The sequence below is a fragment of the Panthera leo genome, chromosome A3, assembly GCF_018350215.1.
Source record: "Panthera leo isolate Ple1 chromosome A3, P.leo_Ple1_pat1.1, whole genome shotgun sequence".
NCBI classification, from domain to species: domain Eukaryota; kingdom Metazoa; phylum Chordata; class Mammalia; order Carnivora; family Felidae; genus Panthera; species Panthera leo.
Window position 1 is genome coordinate 108422271 of NC_056681.1, and position 22303 is coordinate 108444573.

Consider the following 22303-nt stretch of genomic DNA (forward strand, 5'->3'; position numbering starts at 1 on the left):
AAATACACATTAAAAAAAATTACTGTGTAAGAGGGAAAACCAGTCAGAGTCTGTGCTGTTCAGTGCATCATTGTTTTGAAATGTCAGTAAAGACCTTAAATGTTTTTTTCTTTCTTTTGAGTGTAAAAACATGTATAAGGCACTGGGATTCCCAGTGTAGCTACTTCTCATGTTTTATTTGCAAGTTGTATACATTATCTAGTGAGAGGTTAAAAAATGCTTTTTGAGTTTTTGAAAATGTTATCTAATGTAATTGAGAAATTCATAACATATAAGAGAGGGGGTTTACTTTTTTTTTTAATTTTTAACTTTTATTATTGAGAGACAGAGCATGAGCAGGGTAGGGGCAGAGAGAGGGGGAGACACAGAATCCAAAGCGGGCTCCAGGCTCTGAGCTGTCAGCACAGAGCCTGACGTGGGGCTCAAACTCACAAACCATGAGATCATGACCTGAGCTGAAGTCGGACGCTTAACCAACTGAGCCACCCATGCGCTCCAAGGGAGGGTTTACTTTATAATGTACAGCTGACCCTTGGACAACACAGGTTTGAACTGTGCAGGTTCACTTACATCTGGATTTTTTGTTTGATATGGTACAGCCCTGTAAAGTATATGTTTATGTTATTGGCAGGGCTTCTGGTCAACAGTAGGCTATTAGCGGTTAAATTGTGGGGATGTCAAAAGTTATACGTAGATTTTTGACTGCGTGGGGTCAGCGCCCATAACCCCCATGTTGTTCAACGGTCAACTATACATCCTTTGCCTTTTCTTTTTCAAGAATGGGCATCACTCCATTTGCCAGTCTAAGACATTGCATTTTATAGGTATGGAGAAGGAAAGAGGGAAAAGTAATGGCCAATCCCTTTCTTACTTGTTACTGATCAGATTCTTAGCAGCTGTCTCTCCTTGGATTTCTTCCACAAAGAAATGATTTTTCTACCTGTTTTCTTGCTGGTTGCAGCTACTTCACGCATCATAAACAAAACCATGCTTTGTGTCAAAACCATCACTTTTCTTTAGCTATTTGTTCAAGGGCTATGTGAGCCCTAAACTGTAATCGAGCTTCCATGGAATAGTCTTTGTAGTTTTTTATGTTGTCTAGGTTTTTTGTTGCACTGTCATAATCTCCTTTTAGATAGTAGAGAATTCCTAGTTCGTAGTAAGTATATGGCACCAAATAGTGGTCATATTTTAACAATTTCTCCTTCTGAAGGACACGATTAAAGTAACACTCAGCCATTGAATATCTGCCCAAATGTTTCAGGCACAGACCTTTCAGCAAATTTAACAGACTTATGTCATCTGTGCCATACTCGGTATTTGGATTTTTTCGTAAGAGGTCTTCTCCTTTATCAATTATCGACAGCCAGCTTGAAATAAGGTCAAGTTTTTTGCTCATGACTCGGAAACCACTCCAGGCATAAATGAACTCCAGAATGGGCTGTGCTGTAAACCAGCCTGTGGTGGTGCCGTAGCGCTGCCCCTTCTCGGCGATGAACTTTTCTATTGGCACAGAAGTTCCCCAAATTTTGATTCTCAGGCTATCCACCTTCAAGAAGAGAGAGCTTACATCCTCACTCACTGATTTCACAGAATCTGAAGGGAGCAAGGAGAGTAGCATAGCTTTACTGTACATGTATATTGCCTTAGACCACCTGCTGTTACGAGACAGTAGATCAGCGTAGTGGTGAGCCTGCTTCCAATTCCGCAGAAAGATGTGGCACCACATGAGTTCCCAGTAACAGAGGTGATGAACCTGCTTCCATTCATTTTGAACAAAAATGCACTCCTCTAATATTAACCGGGCATTTTCAAAATTTCCTTTCAGCATACTAAAACGTGCCTGAAAAAATTTAAGTATGACACAGTTTGGAAATTTCTGGAGGTAGATTAGGAAGAGATCCTCTACAGCAGAACTGTGACCCTTTTCAGCACCAATAGCTACACAGATGTACGTGTAATAAAAGACTAGAGTCAAAACACTTAAGATATTATTTATATGGGATTTGGATGCACTCTCGTGAAGCAGAGTCAAGCCTACCTCTCTATCACCAGAATATCCAACAATATTGAGTAGTTTAAGTGTCTTTGGTGGCACAAGTGATAATAGCAGATTGAATGCTCCAAGTCCAAATTTTACTCCTTTAACCAGGTGTCTGTAGGTTTTGCTGTGGTTGTTAGGCATCTGTGTCAGTACCTGTTGGCAGTCTTTGTATATTTGGTAACTTAACCCGATGTTGATTGCACATTTAAGGAAACCAAGCATACTGTCATCCTGTATAAATGTGACAGTGGATTTCAGAATCAAACACTCCGCGTAGCAGACTTCAGCATGCAGTTCCTCCTCTTTGATAGTCTCTATTCCCTGTTTACTCACGAGATGAGAAAAATTCATCATCCTAGACTTTCTTCGGAAATTGTTACAGGTTTTCAAAGCTTCCTTTGCAGTAGCCATTCCAGTCTGTATATCCTGTGGATCAAAAGTCAAAACGGCCTTGACAACCATAAGGATATTATAGATTAGAGCATGGTATATGCTGGTTTTCGACCATGGATGAATGAGATTTATGGCATCTGAGAATCTGTTATTTAGAAATAAATACAATCCAGTTGTGCACTCTTCCAGGGAAGATTTTAGGTTCATGGTTGTGGCCACAGGGATCATTTCATAGGCAACTTCAAACTTTTCCTCGTCACCTTCTGTCTTACTCAGGACACGTGATGTCAAGTCATTCCCTTTATCATTTTCTCTTTTACTTACAGTAACGGACATCTTTGCTTCCCTACTTTGAGACGGGAAATATTTGAAGGGGAGCGATGTGGCTGCAGTGAGGGTAGCTCCTGCTCTCCCGACTGGGCTCACTTCTTCCACGGCCTGAAGTGTCACTGCTACAACCGAGGCAGACAAACTAATAGTGTGGGTGTAGCATTAGGATATTCTCATCTATGCCAGACAAAGGTGGGGGGGGGGGGTGTGTGAAGATAATTTATTTACCTAGAAGTAGTACTTCTGAAAAGTTCAAATCATTTGTAATATATAGAAAACATGTGAAGCAAATCATTTGCAAACAAAAAGAGTTCTTTTGTCGATAATACACATTTTCAGAAATGTTAATGGAGGAAGGCTCCTTCCCTTTAAAAGAAACATGTTTGACTATAGTTGACACACTCCCTATTTTTTCCCCCTCGGTTTTATTGAGGTAAAACTGACAAAACTGGAAGATAATTAAAGTATGTAACATGATGGTTTGGGGGAAATGAGAACATTTTTCTACTCTCAGCAAATTTCACTTACACAAAACAGTGTTATCAACTTAGTCACCATGTTATACATTAGATCCTCAGACCTTATTCATCTTATAACTGAAATTTTGTATTGTTTTTCACTAACCTCTCCCTATTTCACCTACCCGCCCCCCCCCAAACTCCTTGTTCTTGATGTTCTCATAAGGGGACTTTTCTGCTAGAGGAATATTCTGGGCTGACTTCTGACTGGGAACAGATAAAAGAACCTGGACCAGTGTTGCTCTATGCCTTCTGAATTCCTCCTTCTGGAATTGGCCTGTTCAAAGTCTGAAACCAAAAACCAGGAAGCCTGTCTTTTCTGCTCTCCAGCTGCGCCTGGGACCAGGTGGGCAAATCTGTTTAATTAGGGGGTAAAGCATCAGCGAGCCCACTTGGCAGCCCATCACGTCTGAAATCACAGTAACGATCAAGTTAATCAAAAAGGTCATGTTTTGGTGTCCTTCTGCCTGACTCCTGCATCTGGATCCCATTGGTTCTGAACTCAGGCAGGAAAAGGGATGTTATTTATTGATCCCTAACAGGCCATCTCTTCCTCCTCCAACTCTTGTATTCCCTCTCTAGATGGTTGATACTATCATCCACATTAGATCTCTCTCTCTCTCTCTCTCTCTCTTTTTTTCCCCCTCCAAAACCCTGTCAGATCTACTTGCTGAATGCAGTACCTCTCGTCTTCCAAATGACCCTGGACATTCTTTAACAAGGCTTGTTACTAGCATGGTCAAATGCACAGACTGTGAAGTTAGACTGCTTAGGTTTGAATCCTGATTCTGCCATTTGCTTGGCCTCACTGTGCCTCTTTCCTCACGTGCAAATAGGGAATAATAGTACTTCTACCAAAGAGTGGTTGGCAGGATTAGGTAAATTAATATATGTAAAGCGGTCAGGACAGTACCTGGCATACATAGGAAATACTCAATACTCAATATTATTCTATACACTTCCCCCCAACCCCATAGTCTGGCACATAGCAGGTGCTTGCCAAATTATTTTTTATTTTATTTTGTTTTTCAAATTGTTTTATTTTTTTTTTTTAATTTTTTTTTTTTCAACGTTTTTTATTTATTTTTGGGACAGAGAGAGACAGAGCATGAATGGGGGAGGGGCAGAGAGAGAGGGAGACACAGAATCGGAAACAGGCTCCAGGCTCCGAGCCATCAGCCCAGAGCCTGACGCGGGGCTCGAACTCACGGACCGTGAGATCGTGACCTGGCTGAAGTCGGACGCTTAACCGACTGCGCCACCCAGGCGCCCCTCAAATTGTTTTAAATGAGGTGTGGGATGTAGACTGCTGTGTGTGGGAGTCCCACAGCTTTTGGTGATAGAGGTGGAGTCATCCTCCTATCACTCTTGTGCCTAAAATGTTCTACCTGAAATGTCTTTACCTGTCTGCTTGTCTATTTTTTAAAAAATGTATGCTTTATTTTTTTAAGTTTATTTTGAGAGAGCGAGAGAGAGAGAGAGAGGGAGAGAGAGAGAGCAAACCCCAGAGCACACACATGCATGCAGGGGAGAGACAGAGAAGTAGGGAGAGAATCCCTGCACCTTCAGTGCAAAGCCCGATGTGGGGCTCAATGGTGGGCCCCACATGGGGCTCTAATCTCACCAAGTGTGAGATCATGACCTGAGCCAGAATTAAGACTGAGCCAGTGGCACCTCTGCTTGTCTACTTAAGAAAAAAATTTTTTTAATGTTTATTTATTTTTGAGAGAGACAGAGCATGAGTGGGGGAAGGGCAGAGAGAGAGGGACACAATATGAAGCAGGCTCCAGGCTCGGAGCTGTCATCACAGAGCCCAATGCAGGGCTCGAACTCACAAACTGTGAGATCATGACTTGAGCCAAAGTTGGATGCTTAGCCAACTAAGTCCCCCAGGCACCCCATCTGCTTGTCTACTTTTATTTTTTTTATTTTATTAAAAAAAAATTTTTTTTTAACATTTATTTATTTTTGAGACAGAGAGAGACAGAGCATGAACGGGGGAGGGTCAGAGAGAGGGAGACACAGAATCCGAAACAGGCTCCAGGCTCTGAGCTATCAGCACAGAGCCCAACGCGGGGCTCGAACTCACGGACCGTAAGATCACGACCTGAGCCAAAGTCGGCCGTTTAACCGACTGAGCCACCCAGGCACCCAGGTGCCCCTGCTTGTCTACTTTTAAAAGGATCAATCTAGTGGGGTGCCTGGCTGGCTCAGTTGGTAGATCATGCAACTCTTGATCTCAGGGTTGTAAACTTGAGCCCTACATTGGGTGTAGAGATAACTTAAAAATAAAATCTTGGGGCGCCTGGGTGGCTCAGTCGGCTAAGCGGCCGACTTCGGCTCAGGTCATGATCTCGCGGTCCGTGGGTTCGAGCCCCGCGTCGGGCTCTGTGCTGACAGCTCAGAGCCTGGAGCCTGTTTCAGATTCTGTGTCTCCCTCTCTCTGACCCTCCCCTGTTCATGCTCTGTCTCTCCCTATCTCAAAAATAAATAAAAAAAAGTTAAAAAAATTAAAAAAAAAATAAAATAAAATCTTAAAAAATAATAAAAAATGGATCAATCTAGTGAGAATGGATTAGGGAACAGTAATACTAAGCCAGGAAGATCAGTCAAGTAGGGGGCTTGGGTGGAGAGGCTGAAGGTACAGAGAGGAACAATTCAATGAAAAGAAAGCAGAGGGGGATGCACAGAGCACAAGTGCAGGAACGAGTAGCCTTGGATAAGATGAGAATAACCTCTTGCACTAAATACAAGAGACTTCCTTTCTGTCATTCATTCAATACAGACTGAATTGAGCTCCTTCTATAATACCAAGCACTGTTCTTAGTGCTGGGGATACAGCAGTGAACAAAACAAAGACCTGGCTCCCATGGAAAACAATAAACAAAGGAATAAATAACATGTCAGCAGTTGATTTTTGCTATAAAGAAGAGCAAACCAGATTAAGACAGAATGAGGAATTTAGAGAGTGATGGGGTGTGAGGTACTTGGTATTTTATGTAGGGCAGTCAGGGAAGGCCTCCCCAATAACGTCACATTTGAGCAGAGATGTAGATGATGTGAAAGTCTCTTGATCTCTTCTTTCAGTCTAAGATAGTGAACATTCTATGTGTTCCCATGATGTCTTGTGCTTACCTTTATCCTAGCACTTGCTATATATATATATATATATATATATATTTTTTTTTTTTTTTTTTTTAAATATGTCTTCTTTTTGCATCATGTATATCTATCTTCATCACCAAGTACAATGATTGGCACTCAATCATTAAACTAAATTAGCATTAAAAAAATTTTTTTTAATGTTTATTTATTTTTGAGACACAGAGTGCAAATGGGGGAGGGACAGAGAGTGAGGGAGTCACAGAATCTGAAGCAGGCTCCAGGCTCTGAGCTGTCAGCACAGAGCCTGATGTGGGGCTCGAACTCACAAACTGTGAGATCACGACTTGGGCCAAAGTCAGACACTTAACCGACTGAGCCACCCAGGTGCCCCAAAATTAGCATTTGTTGAATGGCTAGGACAGTTTTCAATTTATATACACTAAGACAAATCTAAAACGAAGTAACCATGTAACTGTTAAAACTATGAGACTCAGAAACATGTAACAGTGAATACTACAAAGAATTGCTGTCCTGGGGTGCCTGGGTGGCTCAGTGGGTTGAGTGACTTCAGTTCAGGTCATGACCTTGTGGTCCATGGGTTCAAGCCCTGCGTTGGGCTCTGTGCTGACAGCTCAGAGCCTGGAACCTGCTTCAGATTGTGTGTGTGTCTCTCTCTCTGGCCCTCCCTCACTTGTGCTCTCTCTCTCAAAAATAAATAAACATTAAAAAAAAAAAAAGAGGGGCGCCTGGGTGGCTCAGTCGGTTAAGCTTCCGACTTCGGCTTGGGTCATGATCTCGCGGTCCGTGAGTTCGAGCCCCGCCTCGGGCTCTGGGCTGATGGCTCGGAGCCTGGAGCCTGCTTCCGATTCTGTGTCTCCCTCTGTCTCTGCCCCTCCCCCGTTCATGCTCTGTCTCTCTCTGTCTCAAAAATAAATAAACGTTAAAAAAAAAATTAAAAAAAAGAAAAAGAATTGATATCCTTAACATAGTAAGAGTTCCTAAAACTCAACTAAAAAAAAACACCCCAACAGAAAAATCAGCAAAGGGTATAAATGAATTGCCAATTAGCATAATGTTGAATCTCATTGTAAATAATAAAATACAAATTAAAAAATTATATACCCATCTTAAAAATGAAATTTGGCAGATTAAAAAAATTCATCCAGTGTTAATGAAGGTGCAGAGAACCAAGTACTTTTGTGGACTTCTTGGTGGGTATATAAATGCTACAACCATTTTGGAGAGCTATTTGGCAACATGTTTTAAAAGCTTTAATATTTTTTTATACTCCTTTTTTAAATGTTTATTTATTTATTTTGAGGGGAAGAGGAGCAGACAGAGGGAGAGAGAATCCCAAGCAGGTCAGTGCTGTCAGTGCAGAGCCCAACATGGGACTCAAACCCATGAACTGTGAGATCGTAACCTGTGCCAAAATCGAGTCAGATGCTTAATCGACTGAGCTACCCAGGCCCCCCCTTTTATACTCTTTGACCCAACAATTTCACTTATGGAATTATTCTAAAGAAACTATCAGGGATGTACATAAATATCTATAAAAGTTATATACACTTCAACATTATTTATAATACAAAAAGTGAAAATAATCTAAATTTCTTACAAGAGAGGATATTGATGAAATGGAATACCGTGCCAATACTATAATGTTGTGGAGTATTTAATGACTTGGCAAGTTGTTTATGGTGTAATGCACTATATTGGTTGGGGTTCTCCAGAGAAACATTACCAATACCAGATATATATAAAATTATATATAAAAGAAGGAATTGGCTCATACAATTCTGGAGGCTGAGAAGTCCCAAGATTTGTAAAAGGCAAACTGAAGCCCAGGAGCCAATGGTATAAATCCTAATCTGAAAGCTGGCAGGCTCAAAATCCAAGGAGAGCTAATTTTTCAGTTAGAGTCATAAGACAGGAAAAGACTGATGTCCTGGCTCAGGCAGTCACATAGGAGAAATTCCTTCTTGCTCAGCCTTTTGTTCTATTCAGGCCTTCAATTGATTGGATGAGACCCACCCACATTTGGGGAGGCAATCCGCTTTACTCAGTCTACTGATTCAAATGTTAATCTCATCCAAACACCCTCACAGACACGCCCAGAATAGTGTCTGACCAAATTCTGGGCATCTGTGTGGACCAGTCATGTTGACACATAAAGTTAACCATAACATGTACTATTTGCAAAACTATATAATTTTTTTTCAAAGAAGTGATATATGCATACGTAAAAATTGAAACTATAAATTCCAGATTATTAATAATGGTGATATCAGAGTGGTGGCATTATGGATAACATTTATCAACATTCAACAATTATCAACTTATCAACATTCAATAATTATCAACAATAATTATCAACTTATCAACATTCAATAAATTTTGAGTACCTACTATATGATAAAGACTATGCTAGGAACTAGCATACATTGGTTAATGAGGTAGATTTGCGCCCTGCCCTCACAAAATTCATAGCCTGGTATTTGTGCTTTTTCCTATTTTATATAATTTCTATAAACATATTACTTATAATCAGGGGGAAAAAAGCTTGTAATAGTTTTGCATGCTTTATCTCATGTAATTCTCACAATGGTATGAGGTGGGTATTACTGTCATTTCTCTTTTATGCATGGGGAAACTGAGTCCAAGTGAAGTTAAGTGGCCTGCCCCAAATCATAGTTGGTATGTGTAGGAACAGGATTCAAACCTAGGTAGTGGGACTGCAGACCTCACAGTCATTGTCAACAGTACAGCATGAGCTAACTTCTGTTTTTCAAAAGATTGGATTTTTTTTCATTCTGCTTTTCTGTATTTTCCATTTTCTACAACATAAGTAAATTATTTTTATAATTTAAGAAAGTTTTTACATTTTCAATTTAATATCATATGGATAATATTTTTGTGGTTTGTGGGGTTTGTTTTTTGTTTCTAAGTAGGCTCCATGCCCAATGTGGGCCTTGAACTCATGACTCCAAGATTGAATCACATGTTCTACTGACTGAGCCAGCCAGGTACCCTTACATGGTTAGTAATCTTATCCATGTGATCCAATGGAATAATTGAACTAAATACAGAATATACAACCTGCTGTCCAAAATAATTCAAAAATTTGAATTGTATTATGATTATTAGCTTTGAATCATTTTTCAAAGTATCCTTGAATGTATATTATGAATGAATACAAATGAGACAATGAATGTATAAAGCATTTATGTGATTTTTCTGGAACCAAGTAGTAAATCGCAGAGACAGGATTCAATTTTAAGTCTTTTGAATCCCAGGTCATTGCTCTTTTCATTAACTCAGGCTGTATTCATGAAAGAGGTAGCTGGACGACCTTGGGCAAATCACTTAATTTTCCTGATTCTAGGAAGTGATACATTTAAGTTAAGTTTTTAAAGTATGAGTAGGTGGGGCCCCTGGGTGGCTCAGCTGGTTGGGCCAATGACTTCCACTCAGGTCATGATCTTGCAGTCTATGAGTTCAAGCCCCGCATCGCGCTCTGTGCTGACAGCTCAGAGCCTGGAGCCCGCTTTGGATTCTGTGTCTCCCCGTCTCTCTGCCCCTACCCTGCTCACGCTCTGTGTCTCTCTTTCAATAACAAATAAATGTTTAAAAAAAAATTTTTTTAATAAATAAATAAACTATGAGTAGGACTTTCATAGGTAGAATTGTTTGTAGGAACAATCAAGGAATATTAATATATATATATATATATTTTTTTTTTTAAGTTTATTCATTCTTGAGAGACAGAGCATGAGTGGGGGAGGGGCAGAGAGAGAGAGAGAGACAGAATCCAAAGCAGGCTCCAGGCTCTGAGCTGTCAGCACAGAGCCCAATGTGGGGCTCAAACCATGAACCGTGAGATCATGACCTGAGCCCAAGTCGGACGCTTAATGGACTGAGCCACCCTTGAGGCGCCCCTCAAGGAATATTAATATTAAAGGATAAGAATAGCATAAGGAAAGCGGCAGAGGTTTGTCCCAAAATGAACAGTTTGTGTTTTATTTGTAAAGTGAAAAAAAAAAAAGAGTTAATAAATAAAAATACTTAGTATAGTGTCTGGCACATAGTAAATGCTTAATGAATACTAACGTTTAGTAAGATATTTGGGGCTAGAGCTCTCTTTTGATATGAGAGAAAAATGATGCCCAGAAAGTTTGTGACAGATCTAGGATAACATGATTAGTTAATAATAAAGATGAGAACGTATGTTGTCGGACTTCCCAATTCAACGCTTTTGCCACTTCACCATATTTATGCTGGAATATGGCTGTAAACACAGGCTGAGAAGTGATCACGGACTGTGGGGAATTATACTCTACACCAATGATTTGCAAATTGCTGGAGAATGTTTTTCCAAAGGAAGAACACGCAGGCTAACATATTCAGTACTATTATCAAAATTATACACTAATTGGGGTGTCCAGTTGGCTCAGTTGGTAGAGCACGCAACTCTTGATCTCAGGGTCCCTGAGTTTAAACCCCACATTGGGTGTGAAGTCTAGTTAAAATTAAAAATAAATAAATAAATAAATAAAATAAAACTTATATACTAATTATAAGTGTTATATCTGAATTAGTGAAAAGTTAAAGGATATTTTGAAAGAATGAAATTCTATGTATTCTAAAGTGTGTGTGTGTGTGTGTGTGTGTGTGTGTGTGTGTAGGCTATAAATGTGCTTTATTAAAGAAAGGACACAACGTATTGCCAAGCTGACCCTCAGATATACTGTGTTACTTCACATTCTTGGGGCGCCTGGGTGGCGCAGTCGGTTAAGCGTCCGACTTCAGCCAGGTCACGATCTCGCAGTCTGTGAGTTCGAGCCCCGCATCAGGCTCTGGGCTGATTGCTCGGAGCCTGGAGCCTGTTTCCGATTCTGTGTCTCCCTCTCTCTCTCTGCCCCTCCCCCGTTCATGCTCTGTCTCTCTCTGTCCCAAAAATAAATAAAAAACGTTGAAAAAAAAAAAAAATTAAAAAAAAAATGTGGGGGCGCCTGGGTGGCTCAGTCGGTTAAGCGGCCGACTTCGGCTCAGGTCATGATCTCGCGGTCCGTGGGTTCGAGACCTGCGTCGGGCTCTGTGCTGACAGCTCAGAGCCTGAAGCCTGTTTCAGATTCTGTGTCTCCCTCTCTCTGACCTTCCCCCGTTCATGCTCTGTCTCTCTCTGTCTCAAAAATAAATAAACGTTAAAAAAATTAAAAAAAAAATGTGAAGAGGAACATTTAAAAGAGTAAGAAAGACATAGTCACAGAATTAAAGATGGCTTTTTCAGGAAAGAGTGGTTGGCAATATTTCCAATTTTTCTGGAATTGGGAGATATTTTTATCAAAGTTCTGACAGTCCTTGTGGGAAGATTTGGGAACCACTGCATTCGCCATGCTACAATTCTTGGTCTGTCTCATTTGAAAAACGAAGTGGTTAGACTAATGATTTAATACAATTCCTCCTGTTTCTCTGTGTTCCAAACCACTTCTTTCATATGCAGTCTAAACTCGTCTATTTGAGTTGCAGTGTATGTACCCATTTGTCACTGGCTTGAGAATAGGTTTTCTACTTGCCTTTTTAAAAAAAGGTGTAATCTTATAGAAATTAGCTGCAAAGACTAAACTTTGTAATAAAAAGCAACAATCTCCCCATTGCTCATGAATACATTATCTCCCCATTCCACAGACAAATGCTCTTGCATAGAACCTTTAAGAAGGTTTCAGCATTTGATTTGCGGATTCCTGTAGATATACTTTTCACGAAGAAAATTTCTTCTTCTGAGTTGTTGCTTCTTATATGCGTCAGATTATTTTTGTCTCTGTGGACAGGGTCAAAGGAGAAAAGTGACAATTCCACTTAGAGGTCGGTAAGTGAAGAGACAAAGATGTCTTCGGAGTGGCTACGTAAGGCTGGTCACCATATTTCAGGGTCTTCTCCCCAGCTTTGCCCAAACAAAACTTCAGTTTTGTCAGTGCACCCAAGTCATATCAAACTTTGAGCAACTGACAAAGGTTAATCAAACCACTGCTCCTCTCTCTCCTCCTCCCCCTTCTCCTCCTAACATTTCTTGAGCACTCAATATGTGCTAGACAGTGGGCAATGTTATTTGCCTGATTTACCTTGTCTATGTCTAACAACTCTCTGAGATGGGCCACTACTATCAAAGCCTATTTTGCAGATGAGGAGGCTGAAGTGGGCGGAGATTAGCTACTTACTCAAGGCTAGGCAGCTATCCAATAGTGGAGCCCGGCTTCAAACCCAACTCTGGCACATTCCAGGAGCTCCTCCTCTTCATCACTACACCCACCGCCTGTCTTAAGGAAAAGATTCGTGAACAAAAATCATTTTTATTGTTTTACAGTAGAGAATATTCATTTCCAGGGACTAGAAGGTCAGTATCCAAATATTAAATAAGGGAAGTCAATGGTCTTGCGCATCTTTAAATACAACTGGGAGCTGGCTGATAACATAGGTTCTCTCCTATCTGTGCTGAATGAATTGCTCGACTGTCCACACTGGTCTAGCTCTTCCTAGTTAAGACAACAAGCTGACCATTAATTAGTTTCATTAATCCTTCTTTAGAGAAGGAGCAACTTAATTGACACAACTGGTTAGGGTTGGATGGTTTTACAGTTTCACACTTTTTAATACAATCAGGCATTCCTCAGAAAGCCTCATTTTTCCTAGATTGTTTTATACTCCTAAACTACGCATTTAGGTATTATTTGTATCAGGGGAGCACTCTTGCATCACATTTTTGCTCTTCACTCCTTGAAGTTGATCAAGGCACTAGCGTTCTTTAACTGTTGCTCTCCCTACCCCATCTCCATATTTCAGTACTGACTGTAGTTCAGTACTTAGCTAATGAAAAGTTAATTTCTTTATACAATATGAAAGAATTATAAACATGCCTCTGAGGATTTTTCCTTCCTAGAATTTCATAAGAGCATCCTAGACAGAACTGAAGATTATGAAATGTTGAAAAAAAAAAAGAAAGTTGTACTTGAATACAGATCTTTGGACTGACCCACAGTACATAAATTTACAGTACATCCATGAATACATATTAAAAGACTAGTGTTTGTAAGTACAGACCATTTCTTTATATTAAAAATAGTACATGTACAAAAGGTCTAAAGTTGTTTTTGTTTTAAGGTTTCCACATGCAAGCTAAAATAGTGGCAATGATTTAAAAGTGAAACTAAAATGGAGAAGAAAATATGATAGGGTTAACTTTTTCTTTAATGCTTTTCTGGAAAAACTGAATCTAGACAAAGCAGATAAATTTTGAAAGCTGCTGTAAAAGGATTAAGAATGAACTCACCCTTTCCTAAACTAATAACATAATCAGTTTTTAACAACAGTAACATGTTAAGCATTACTCAAAATTGCATATTAGGAAATCTTAGAATATTCATTGAATTAAGTAGCTTTCATATTCCAGTTAAATCTGGGAACGTCATCCTAATTGAACACACAATCCTATAGGCAAAATTCATATGGCTGAAACTGATTTCAAAAGAAATCAGTAGGAATAGAAGTACTCCATACAATAATATCTCCCTGATTTGGATTGATGTTTAGTGAAAAGAACTGGTTATGTGTCAGAGTGAGTGTTCAGCATAATAGTGTGTGGAAATTCTATGAGGGACTATTGTTTTTTCATGGTGCCTAGGATAGCAAACCCAGCCTAGAACTGGCCCTCCTTTAATAGAGATAAATAACATGCAATTAGCTTATCAAAGCACCTAGAGAGGCAGGCAAGCCAGTCTGGGTTTACCCCTTTTCCTTTAATGTGCTTGAAAGCAGTTTAAGTTGGAAAATTGTTTCTTTTCTTATTTTTATACCGTTACTTTAAAAATTCTCTTTAGTATAGCAGACTTTGTATTCAGAACAAAAACTATTTACTGAGGCCTAATAGTATAATAAGTACTATCTTTCAATAAGTTACCTACAGTTTGCCCCACAACAATTTTCATGAATTCTTAATAAAAGAAAGTCAAATTAGTGAGGCTTGACAGGATTGATAATGTCTTTCAGGGATATATAAAAAGATCTTTATCATTTAATCCTTTGAGAAGAACCCTGCCCATTAAGTAGATAACAAAGATCAAGGAGACTAAGAGAGAACAACTATAACATATTTTATAGAACTTCTATTTTCTTGCTAGAATTTTCTTGCAATGTATACACTTTCCATAATTTGAGAAGTCTGAAAAAAATATATGAATTTGTAGCATTATCAGAAGAGGATCCATACTTTATTCACCAACTAAATCTCCTTTCTCCTGTACTCTGTACCACATACCTATATACATCACATTAAGTTACAAATGAGAAACATAAAACTACAAATACCTAAGGATTTCATCTTTCATGTGAACCAATCCAACTCATATATTCCAAATATTCATGATGTAATGTCTTTTGTGTGTGTGTTTGTGTGGCTGGTGAAAAAGAAGTTGAATCTGTTTGGCAGATACATTGTATAAAATCAAAACTGAAAAATACAGCATAGGAAGTATATTAATATTGCAATAAAGTTGTGTGACAGATGATCACTAATGGTGAACACGGAGTACTTACTATAACGAATTGTTCAAACACTATGTTGTACACGTGAAACTAATGTAACATTGTATATTACTTAATAAAAATAAAAAATCAAGTCAAATTTGATTTTTCAGTGATTCTATCTAAAGAAAAGGTTTACATTTATTTTATGAAGAGAGTGGCTGAGCAGCAAGGCTTATTAGTCAAAGACAATTTAACAATGTCTCAGTGCTCAGGATATGAGTATTAGTGGATGAGATGTGATACTATAATACAAAGCAGAAAGCACTAGAAAGGAAGCACAAATAACTCTGTGTGCTTCAAATGCAAATAATTTCATAACTGCCACTAGCTAGAATGCTTTAAGGATTTAGGGCTTTTGCACAATTTCAGTATCACCGGAAAATAAAACAGAGTACTCCATTCCTTTGTCCCCCAGACTCCAAGAACTCGGACCGTGTTGATGAAAATTGGTTCTGAAGGGGCTGGAGGGTCGGTGCAGTCCCTGGGGGCGCCACTCCTTTTTGAGGCCCATGGTGCAGAGACCACTACACAGAATGGCGGGGTTCATTGGAGTTCTCACCCTGGCCAAACTCCCGATTACCTCTGATGAGCCTCAAAGATGACTGAGCAGCAGTTTAGGCCAGGTCCCCCAGCAGAAAGGCGGCGACAGCTGCAACATCAGCGGTTAAATTTTACAGCCTTTCATAACGCCGGTCTTAGAGGTACCTATAGTAAGATTGCTAGAGTTGGGGGTCCCTAGTATGGGAAAAGAAGGGAGGGAGAAGGGAAGGAAAATGAGGAGGGTACAGGAAAAGGGGGAGAGGAGGGGGCGGGACACCGCGGGGAAGTCCGAGGGTTTACTGGCTAGACTGGCGTTCCCATGGAAACGTATCCCTCCGCCCGACACAGCTTCTTAGCTTCATCAGTTCCCTCCGCGCGGCTTCTCTACTGTTTCCGCCCTGCTCCTTTGTGCCGCGCAGAACGTCGAACTGACGCATGCGCAGAGAGACCCAGCCGCCGCATATATAAGCGCGAACTCAGCTCTTCCTCGTAGTGCCGCTGGGACCGTTGGCGACTGGTCTGGTCTTGTGGCTTTTGTATTACTCATTCCTTGGGCACTGCGAGCTGAAAGAGCAGAGCTCGCGGGCCAGTCATCATGTCGCGTTACGGGCGTTATGGAGGAGGTAAGAGGCCAGGGCCCGGTAAGGGACGTTGCTGTGACTATAGTGAGTATTGCGAGGCCGTGGGGTTGGCGCGGCGGTTGGGAGACGGTTATTCCGCGTGCGTAATGGCGGCTTCGGCGCACACCATACGAAGCCGGAGGCAGCGGGGGCGGGGTGTCGAAGGCAGCCTGGGGATGGCGGGTGGAGGTCTGTGGTGGGTTCCGTATTCTTGGGCGTTTTCGTCTTCCACCACAGCCCAAGGCAGGCCCACGATTACTGTTTTCCTGTTGCCCTTCTTCGAGCCGCCCGCCTGTCCCCCACCCCCCCTCCCTCGGCTGCCATTTTGCGCACATTGACGAGCACGGTGGCGCATTTCCTTGGCGCTTTCCCGCCACTTTAGCAGACAGATCTGGTCCCAACTGTAAAACCGAGGGTGAATTTCAGACTGGACAAAAGTGTGGCAGCTTCGAGCTGCGCATTCTCGTCAGACAATCGGTCGAGTTGTGGAGTGGGAATGGAGACCTAATCTTTTCGTCTGGCGGCTGCTTTCTTTTCTCTTTTAGCTCTTTCGAGCGCGGTTTATGGCTCTGGGGCGGGGAGCTGGAGTCCTGGGCGAGCCAGCGCCTGGGGCTGTTGACGCGGAGGACGAGAGCCGGCGCAGCCCAGCTCTCCTGGTCCGGCCCCAGCCCGGGCCCGCCCGCCGCCGACGCTGCCGGCCCGCGCGCTCCCCGCGCGCCCGGGGCTGCCGGGACCCGGGGGCGGGGCGGGGGCGGAGCGCGCCCCACGCCGCGGAATATCCTACCACGTGTCTGCTTGTGTTTTGGAGGTCGTCTCCCCGTTTGAATGTTAAGAACTTTGCCTTACGCCTAGCTTTCCGGAAATTTATGAGCATTCCTGGTTTTAAGACTAAATCCTTGATAGAGCATTAAATAAACATGCATTGTACAGTCTCAGGGTTGGCCTGTTTGGGACAAAGAGTTCACTCAAACTTAGGCAAAATTTTGCATAACGTGCGTTCTTGTATTTGCGTTTTTAAACAGAAACCAAGGTGTATGTTGGTAATCTGGGAACCGGTGCCGGCAAAGGAGAGTTAGAAAGGGCTTTCAGTTATTATGGTCCCTTAAGAACTGTGTGGATTGCGAGAAATCCTCCAGGATTTGCCTTTGTGGAATTTGAAGATCCCAGAGATGCAGAAGATGCAGTGCGAGGCCTGGATGGGAAGTAAGTAAGATGTTGGTCATGAAACTCAGCCTTTATTAGAATATTCCTGTGGGCTGGGTAGCGAGCTAGCTAAATAGTTAATCCTAATTCTACATACTTGAGAAAGGGGAGCAAAGTTGGAGTCGGAAGGGTTTATAAAGAGAACTGAAGCTTCTGAGGTTAAAGAGTGGAAATTTCTAAATCTAGAAGTCACTTGTATTTTCTTTAGCATTAGAAATTTGTTGCCTTTCTTTTATAGGGTGATTTGTGGTTCCCGAGTGAGAGTTGAATTATCAACAGGCATGCCTCGGAGGTCTCGTTTTGATAGACCACCAGCCCGCCGTCCCTTTGATCCCAATGATAGATGCTATGAATGTGGCGAAAAGGGACATTATGCTTATGATTGTCATCGTTATAGCCGGCGGAGGAGAAGCAGGTATTTATTTTAATAAAGGAATGGTTGGTATAATAGTTAATCGGTAATTTTTTTATTAGCAAGGCAGAAACTAGTATTTTTCTATAAACTTGAATGTTAATTGTACAGGTGTATTTTACAGTTTTTGTTTAATTAAACAAATGCTAATATATTAATAATCAACCTGGTCAAAACCTTTCAGGTTTCTTCGTTTGAGTCAGTCGCCTTGATTCAGAATGTCACGAGCCTTATGATATCATGCTGAGGCGCCTTGCAAATCCGACAATTAAGATCCTCCTAGACCTTGAGGTGATCAGCATAAGAGGCCAGATCCCCTCGAGTCATCTACACCTAGCTTCACCTTATTCTTTAAAGGGCAGAAAATTTGAGACGGTGATCGCCGTAACAGTAAATTTGGCTTACAATTGGGGCCCCCTCCGGTTTAGAAAGAGGAACACCAGATTGACCACATTCCCAACTAGAAAAATCTTCTTGCGTCAATCAAGCCTCACCTGGCTCATTTGGCTGTCAGTTTGATCGTCGTTAGATTGAAGAAAACATCTAGATGCAGCGATCGGCTATAGATACTTCTAGATCGTCTAGATCTACTAGACCATGGGCCAAAGAGGGTCGACCTGCAAACTTGCAAGGTTTATTTTAAATACACATTACAGTGTTTTATATTATGTAATTCTAAAATGTAATTCAGCTTTTAACAAATCTTTTTTTAGGTAGTTAAAAAAAAAAAAAAAACTAATAGGCCCAGAGTTTATTTCCAAATGAGACACTAAATTTAAATAGTTTGAGATTTGGTTTCAGCAGAGGCACACAAACTCTCAAAACGAGTTATCATCTGACATTCTTTTTTTTTCTAACTTAATAAAATAGGTCACGGTCTAGATCACATTCGAGATCCAGAGGTAGGCGATACTCTCGCTCACGCAGCAGGAGCAGGGGAAGGAGGTGAGAAATATTTAACTCAAGTTTTAACAACTGATAAACTTTAATTGGACATAAGACTTAAGCTTTGATTTATTTCTTAGGTCAAGATCAGCATCTCCACGAAGATCAAGGTCTGTGTCTCTTCGGAGATCACGATCAGCTTCACTCAGACGATCTAGGTCTGGTTCTATAAAAGGATCGAGGTATTTCCAGTATGTAACACTTTCTATCCCTTATTTGTATTTGGTTTGTCACGTCTTAATGACTGCACTTTAAGACTATCTTAAAGACATAAATGAAGTGGTTTGCATCAGAAAATATTTTGATTTCTAAAAGTTGAATTTGTACATGACTTGCATCTAAATGGATATTATCCTAATTGTACAGATCAAGAAAAGACCAATCAAAGATTTTTAGAGGCTTGTTTGAGAGGCCATGGTAGAGGAGGGTCCAAAGCACAAATTCTCAAGTCATTCCAGTACTTGTTAAAGGTGATAGTTGCTTGATTTCTGCTGGAGGCCCATTAGAACCAGGGGTAGACTTAGAAGCAAGTTGAGACGTAAATTTCTCCTTTTTGGAATGAGATGGTGAATTTAAGACTGGGAAGTTGTTTAGGGTAGTAGTTGTGTACATGTGGGTGGATATGGCTTATTTAACCACATACACACTAAAATGTAAGAAATTAAAAATCAAATTGGAAACCTTAGGGGTTTTTTGACTCCTTTTGTAGAAGGCCTTTAAATTAGGTGCAGAAATGGGTAAGATTCAGGTGTCTGGGTGGCTCAGTCGGTTAAGCATCTGACTTCAGACTCAGGTTGTGATCTCAAGGTTCGTGAGTTTGAGCCCCATGTGGGACTCTGCTGACAGCTCAGAGCCTGGAGCCTGCTTCAGATTCTCTGCCTCTCTGCCCCATCCCTGCTTGCGCTGTCTCTCTGTTTCACAAATAAGCATTAAAAAAAATTAAACGGGGAAAAAAAATACGTAAATCAAAAAAATTAAATGGGTAAGATTTTATAGAATGTAAGGAGTTGACAAATACTACGGTCAAGTCACTAGTAGTGTATGCCATTGTGAGTTAGTGCTGTTCAATAATAGCACAAGATCTGTAAAATGCAGGGATTCTGAAACTTGTGGTCCACTCCAGAAAGCTCTGGACTCTAGATGAATGAATGCATTAATTTGATTGCAGGACTCTAATGTGTGTATGTCAGAGGCTGTGGTTTATTTAGTTTGTGTGACAAGTGGTCCTGAACCACGAAAGCTTGTTGTTGATCTAAGAATAAAGTCTTAACCGATTTGTGACTTTTCATTGAGGTTATTACCTGAAGAATTGAAATCTCAGTTTAGGGGTCTGTGTAATGTTGGATTTGGTTTTGAGATATACAACTAAACCAAACGATACCAGTCTTAAAACCTTTTCTTTCTCTTGGATACTATATACTGTTTAAGAATGTTGTACAGGAACTGTGACAACCTAGCTCACTGAGTATGGTAGAAACAAATAATTGAAGTGCTGGTGCTTCTTTATTTTGATATTGCGAGCTTGTTGAAAGTGTAATCATTTGTTCAGTCTTAGGTCGATGTAAGTTAAGAGTTGTGTCTTGCTTAGTCTTTTGGTTTTTTTTTTAAGTAATAAATTAAACATTTTTTAGGTAATCTCTTCACCCAGCATGGGGCTCGAACTCCCAACCTTGAGATCAAGAGTTGCATGCTCTCCTGATTCAGCCAGCCAGGCGCCCTGTGTCTTGCCTAATTTTAGCTTCTCTGTTCTTAGTTTACCTAATGTAGTGCTCAGTAGTAGGTGTTGAAGGACGTTACTCCTCTGAACTAACAATACCGTTTTTCTTTCTATTAAGATCCCGGTCGAGGTCAAGATCAAGATCCAGGTCTCTTTCACGACCAAGAAGCAGGTAGGGTAAAAATCTGATTAATACTCTTCTAGTTATATGGCACCAATATCCAAAGAGTTCAAAGTGTTTTGGATTGTTGAAATCTCAAGTGTAAACTCAGAACCTAGGTGTTCGTGGGAACACAGAATCTTACTAGTAAACCAAACATTAGAACTTGGTTTGTACATGGCCTATTCTGACTGACTTCCTGGACAAGAAAATGTCAAGCTATAGAGAGAAGTTTGTGACTTTGGGGTTATATTAAGAGGCCTTGTTAGAACTGATAGGTGCATGGAAAAAAGCATTCTGAGGTCATTGTGCTTGAAGTAGAGTGTAAAAATTAATCATGATACAATAAAGTAGTCACTCATTTTATGAAGAACAGTTGTTGGAAGATTGGCTTTTGTTAGCAAAAACTGGTAGGCTCTCTTTCAGTTGAACTGCAGCCTGACCTTTTAATATTAAGCTCAGCACAACCTGGGGGTTCATTTCATGATACTGTGATTATAAGAAAGGTATTGGTAGTACTTTTCTTAATAGAATTTCTCATGTTTTGACAGCCGATCAAAGTCCAGATCTCCATCTCCAAAAAGAAGGTAAGCTAAATAATTTGTTGCCAAATCTTAACTGTCAAGTATGGCCTCTGCAGAGTTTGTTTGCTTACTGCTTGCTTTGCAGGCTTTGAGCTCTTTGGAGAATTGGTGCTATATATATATATACATATATATATTATTAGTTACTAAGTTTCTTAAATGATTGCTTTTCCCACTTCAAGTTGAGATTAACGTTTGGATATTTAGTCACAAAACCTTAGGATGATTATTAAGAGGCTTAGTCCTGTAAACCTTTAAGTGTAGAATTTCACGTTAAACATGCTTTTTCCTCCACATGGGACAACAGATAAATGAAGTACCCACATGAAGGAAAAAAATTGTAGGTTGAAATCTTAGAGCTAAAGCATTATCTTACTACTGACTTGCTACTTAATGATCGAAATCCCAGAATTCAAATACTAGTTTTCTTTAACTTGTGGTTTTAGCAAGGAGGCTGTGAAGCCTAATCTTAAGCAGGGACAAAGGATTTGTATGTAAATCTATTAGGTAATTTTTAGATCTCTGCTATATATTACTTTTGGCCACCTAGGAGTTTACTGAAATTGAGTTTTGTCCTGATCTGTACATAACAGTAAATTTTAGTAGATACTAATCAGTTCCAAACTTAATTGTTTTTCTTTTTAGTCGTTCCCCATCAGGAAGTCCACGAAGAAGTGCAAGTCCTGAAAGAGTGGACTGAAGTTCTCAAGTTCACCTTTTAGGGAAAAATTATTTTGTTTACATTATTATAAGGGATTTGTGATGTCTGTAAAGTGTAACCTAGGAAGGGTATTTCAACCATCTAATCAAAATGGATCTGGATTATTACTCTGTAAATTCACAGCAGTAAGATAATATAAATTTTTGTTGAATGTATTAACATCCTATGGTCTGAAAATGTGGGTTTTTATTTGGCACATTTAAATAAAATGTTTCTAACTAGATTTTTGATTTGTGTTCAATGTTAATACTCAGTTTAAGATTCAGGGGGTAAACCTTGATATTAACTATTCATACAGATTCATTAATGGTGTCATTTGAGTTGTGAACATCATTAGCTGTAGTATACATACACTTGGGGAATTCCTTTTTATCCTTAGAGCTGTGGGTAAGATAAGAACTCAAGTCCACTTAATAGCTTAAGTGTATCTG

General features: G+C 40.3%; 2 protein-coding genes across 13 annotated transcripts; one reads left to right on the top strand and one right to left on the bottom strand.

Moving 5' to 3' along the window:
• Window positions 1-794: 794 nt before the first annotated feature.
• Window positions 795-15953, bottom strand: LOC122216400 (tetratricopeptide repeat protein 39B-like). 9 transcript variants are annotated; one of them, XM_042933200.1, is made up of 3 exons: window positions 15551-15953; window positions 12609-12703; window positions 795-2889 (listed from the first exon to the last, which is right to left on the bottom strand). In XM_042933200.1, exon 3 carries the CDS (start codon window positions 2771-2773, stop codon window positions 1007-1009), a length of 1767 nt encoding a protein of 588 aa, XP_042789134.1. In that variant the 5' UTR covers window positions 2774-2889; window positions 12609-12703; window positions 15551-15953; the 3' UTR covers window positions 795-1006. The 9 variants fall into 9 exon arrangements, 8 of the variants coding, with proteins under 8 accessions (XP_042789134.1, XP_042789129.1, XP_042789132.1 ...); XM_042933195.1 differs by having other exon boundaries at window positions 12609-12707; XM_042933198.1 differs by having other exon boundaries at window positions 795-2909; window positions 12609-12707.
• A 44-nt stretch (window positions 15954-15997) lies between these two features.
• SRSF7 (serine and arginine rich splicing factor 7) lies at window positions 15998-22095 on the top strand. 4 transcript variants are annotated; one of them, XM_042933205.1, is made up of 8 exons: window positions 15999-16133; window positions 17153-17333; window positions 17572-17748; window positions 18616-18690; window positions 18771-18872; window positions 20526-20579; window positions 21119-21154; window positions 21797-22095. In XM_042933205.1, the coding sequence occupies exons 1-8, from the start codon at window positions 16106-16108 to the stop codon at window positions 21849-21851; spliced, it is 708 nt and encodes a 235-aa protein (XP_042789139.1). In that variant the 5' UTR covers window positions 15999-16105; the 3' UTR covers window positions 21852-22095. The 4 variants fall into 4 exon arrangements, with proteins under 4 accessions (XP_042789141.1, XP_042789139.1, XP_042789140.1 ...); XM_042933204.1 differs by having other exon boundaries at window positions 16001-16133; window positions 18771-18881; XM_042933207.1 differs by lacking the exon at window positions 21119-21154 and having other exon boundaries at window positions 15998-16133.
• Window positions 22096-22303: the final 208 nt, after the last annotated feature.

What these genes read in the sequence shown, in the direction of transcription:
- LOC122216400 (XM_042933201.1), bottom strand. Translation starts at nt 2,773, where the DNA reads ATGTCCGTTACTGTAAGTAAAAGAGAAAATGATAAAGGGAATGACTTG.
- SRSF7 (XM_042933204.1), top strand. Translation starts at nt 16,106, where the DNA reads ATGTCGCGTTACGGGCGTTATGGAGGAG. An exon ending in AGCAGGAGCAGGGGAAGGAG is followed by an intron (nt 18,691 to 18,770) that starts GTGAGAAATATT and finishes TTTATTTCTTAG; the next exon opens with GTCAAGATCAGCATCTCCAC. An exon ending in AAAGGATCGAGGTATTTCCA is followed by an intron (nt 18,882 to 20,525) that starts GTATGTAACACT and finishes CTTTCTATTAAG; the next exon opens with ATCCCGGTCGAGGTCAAGAT.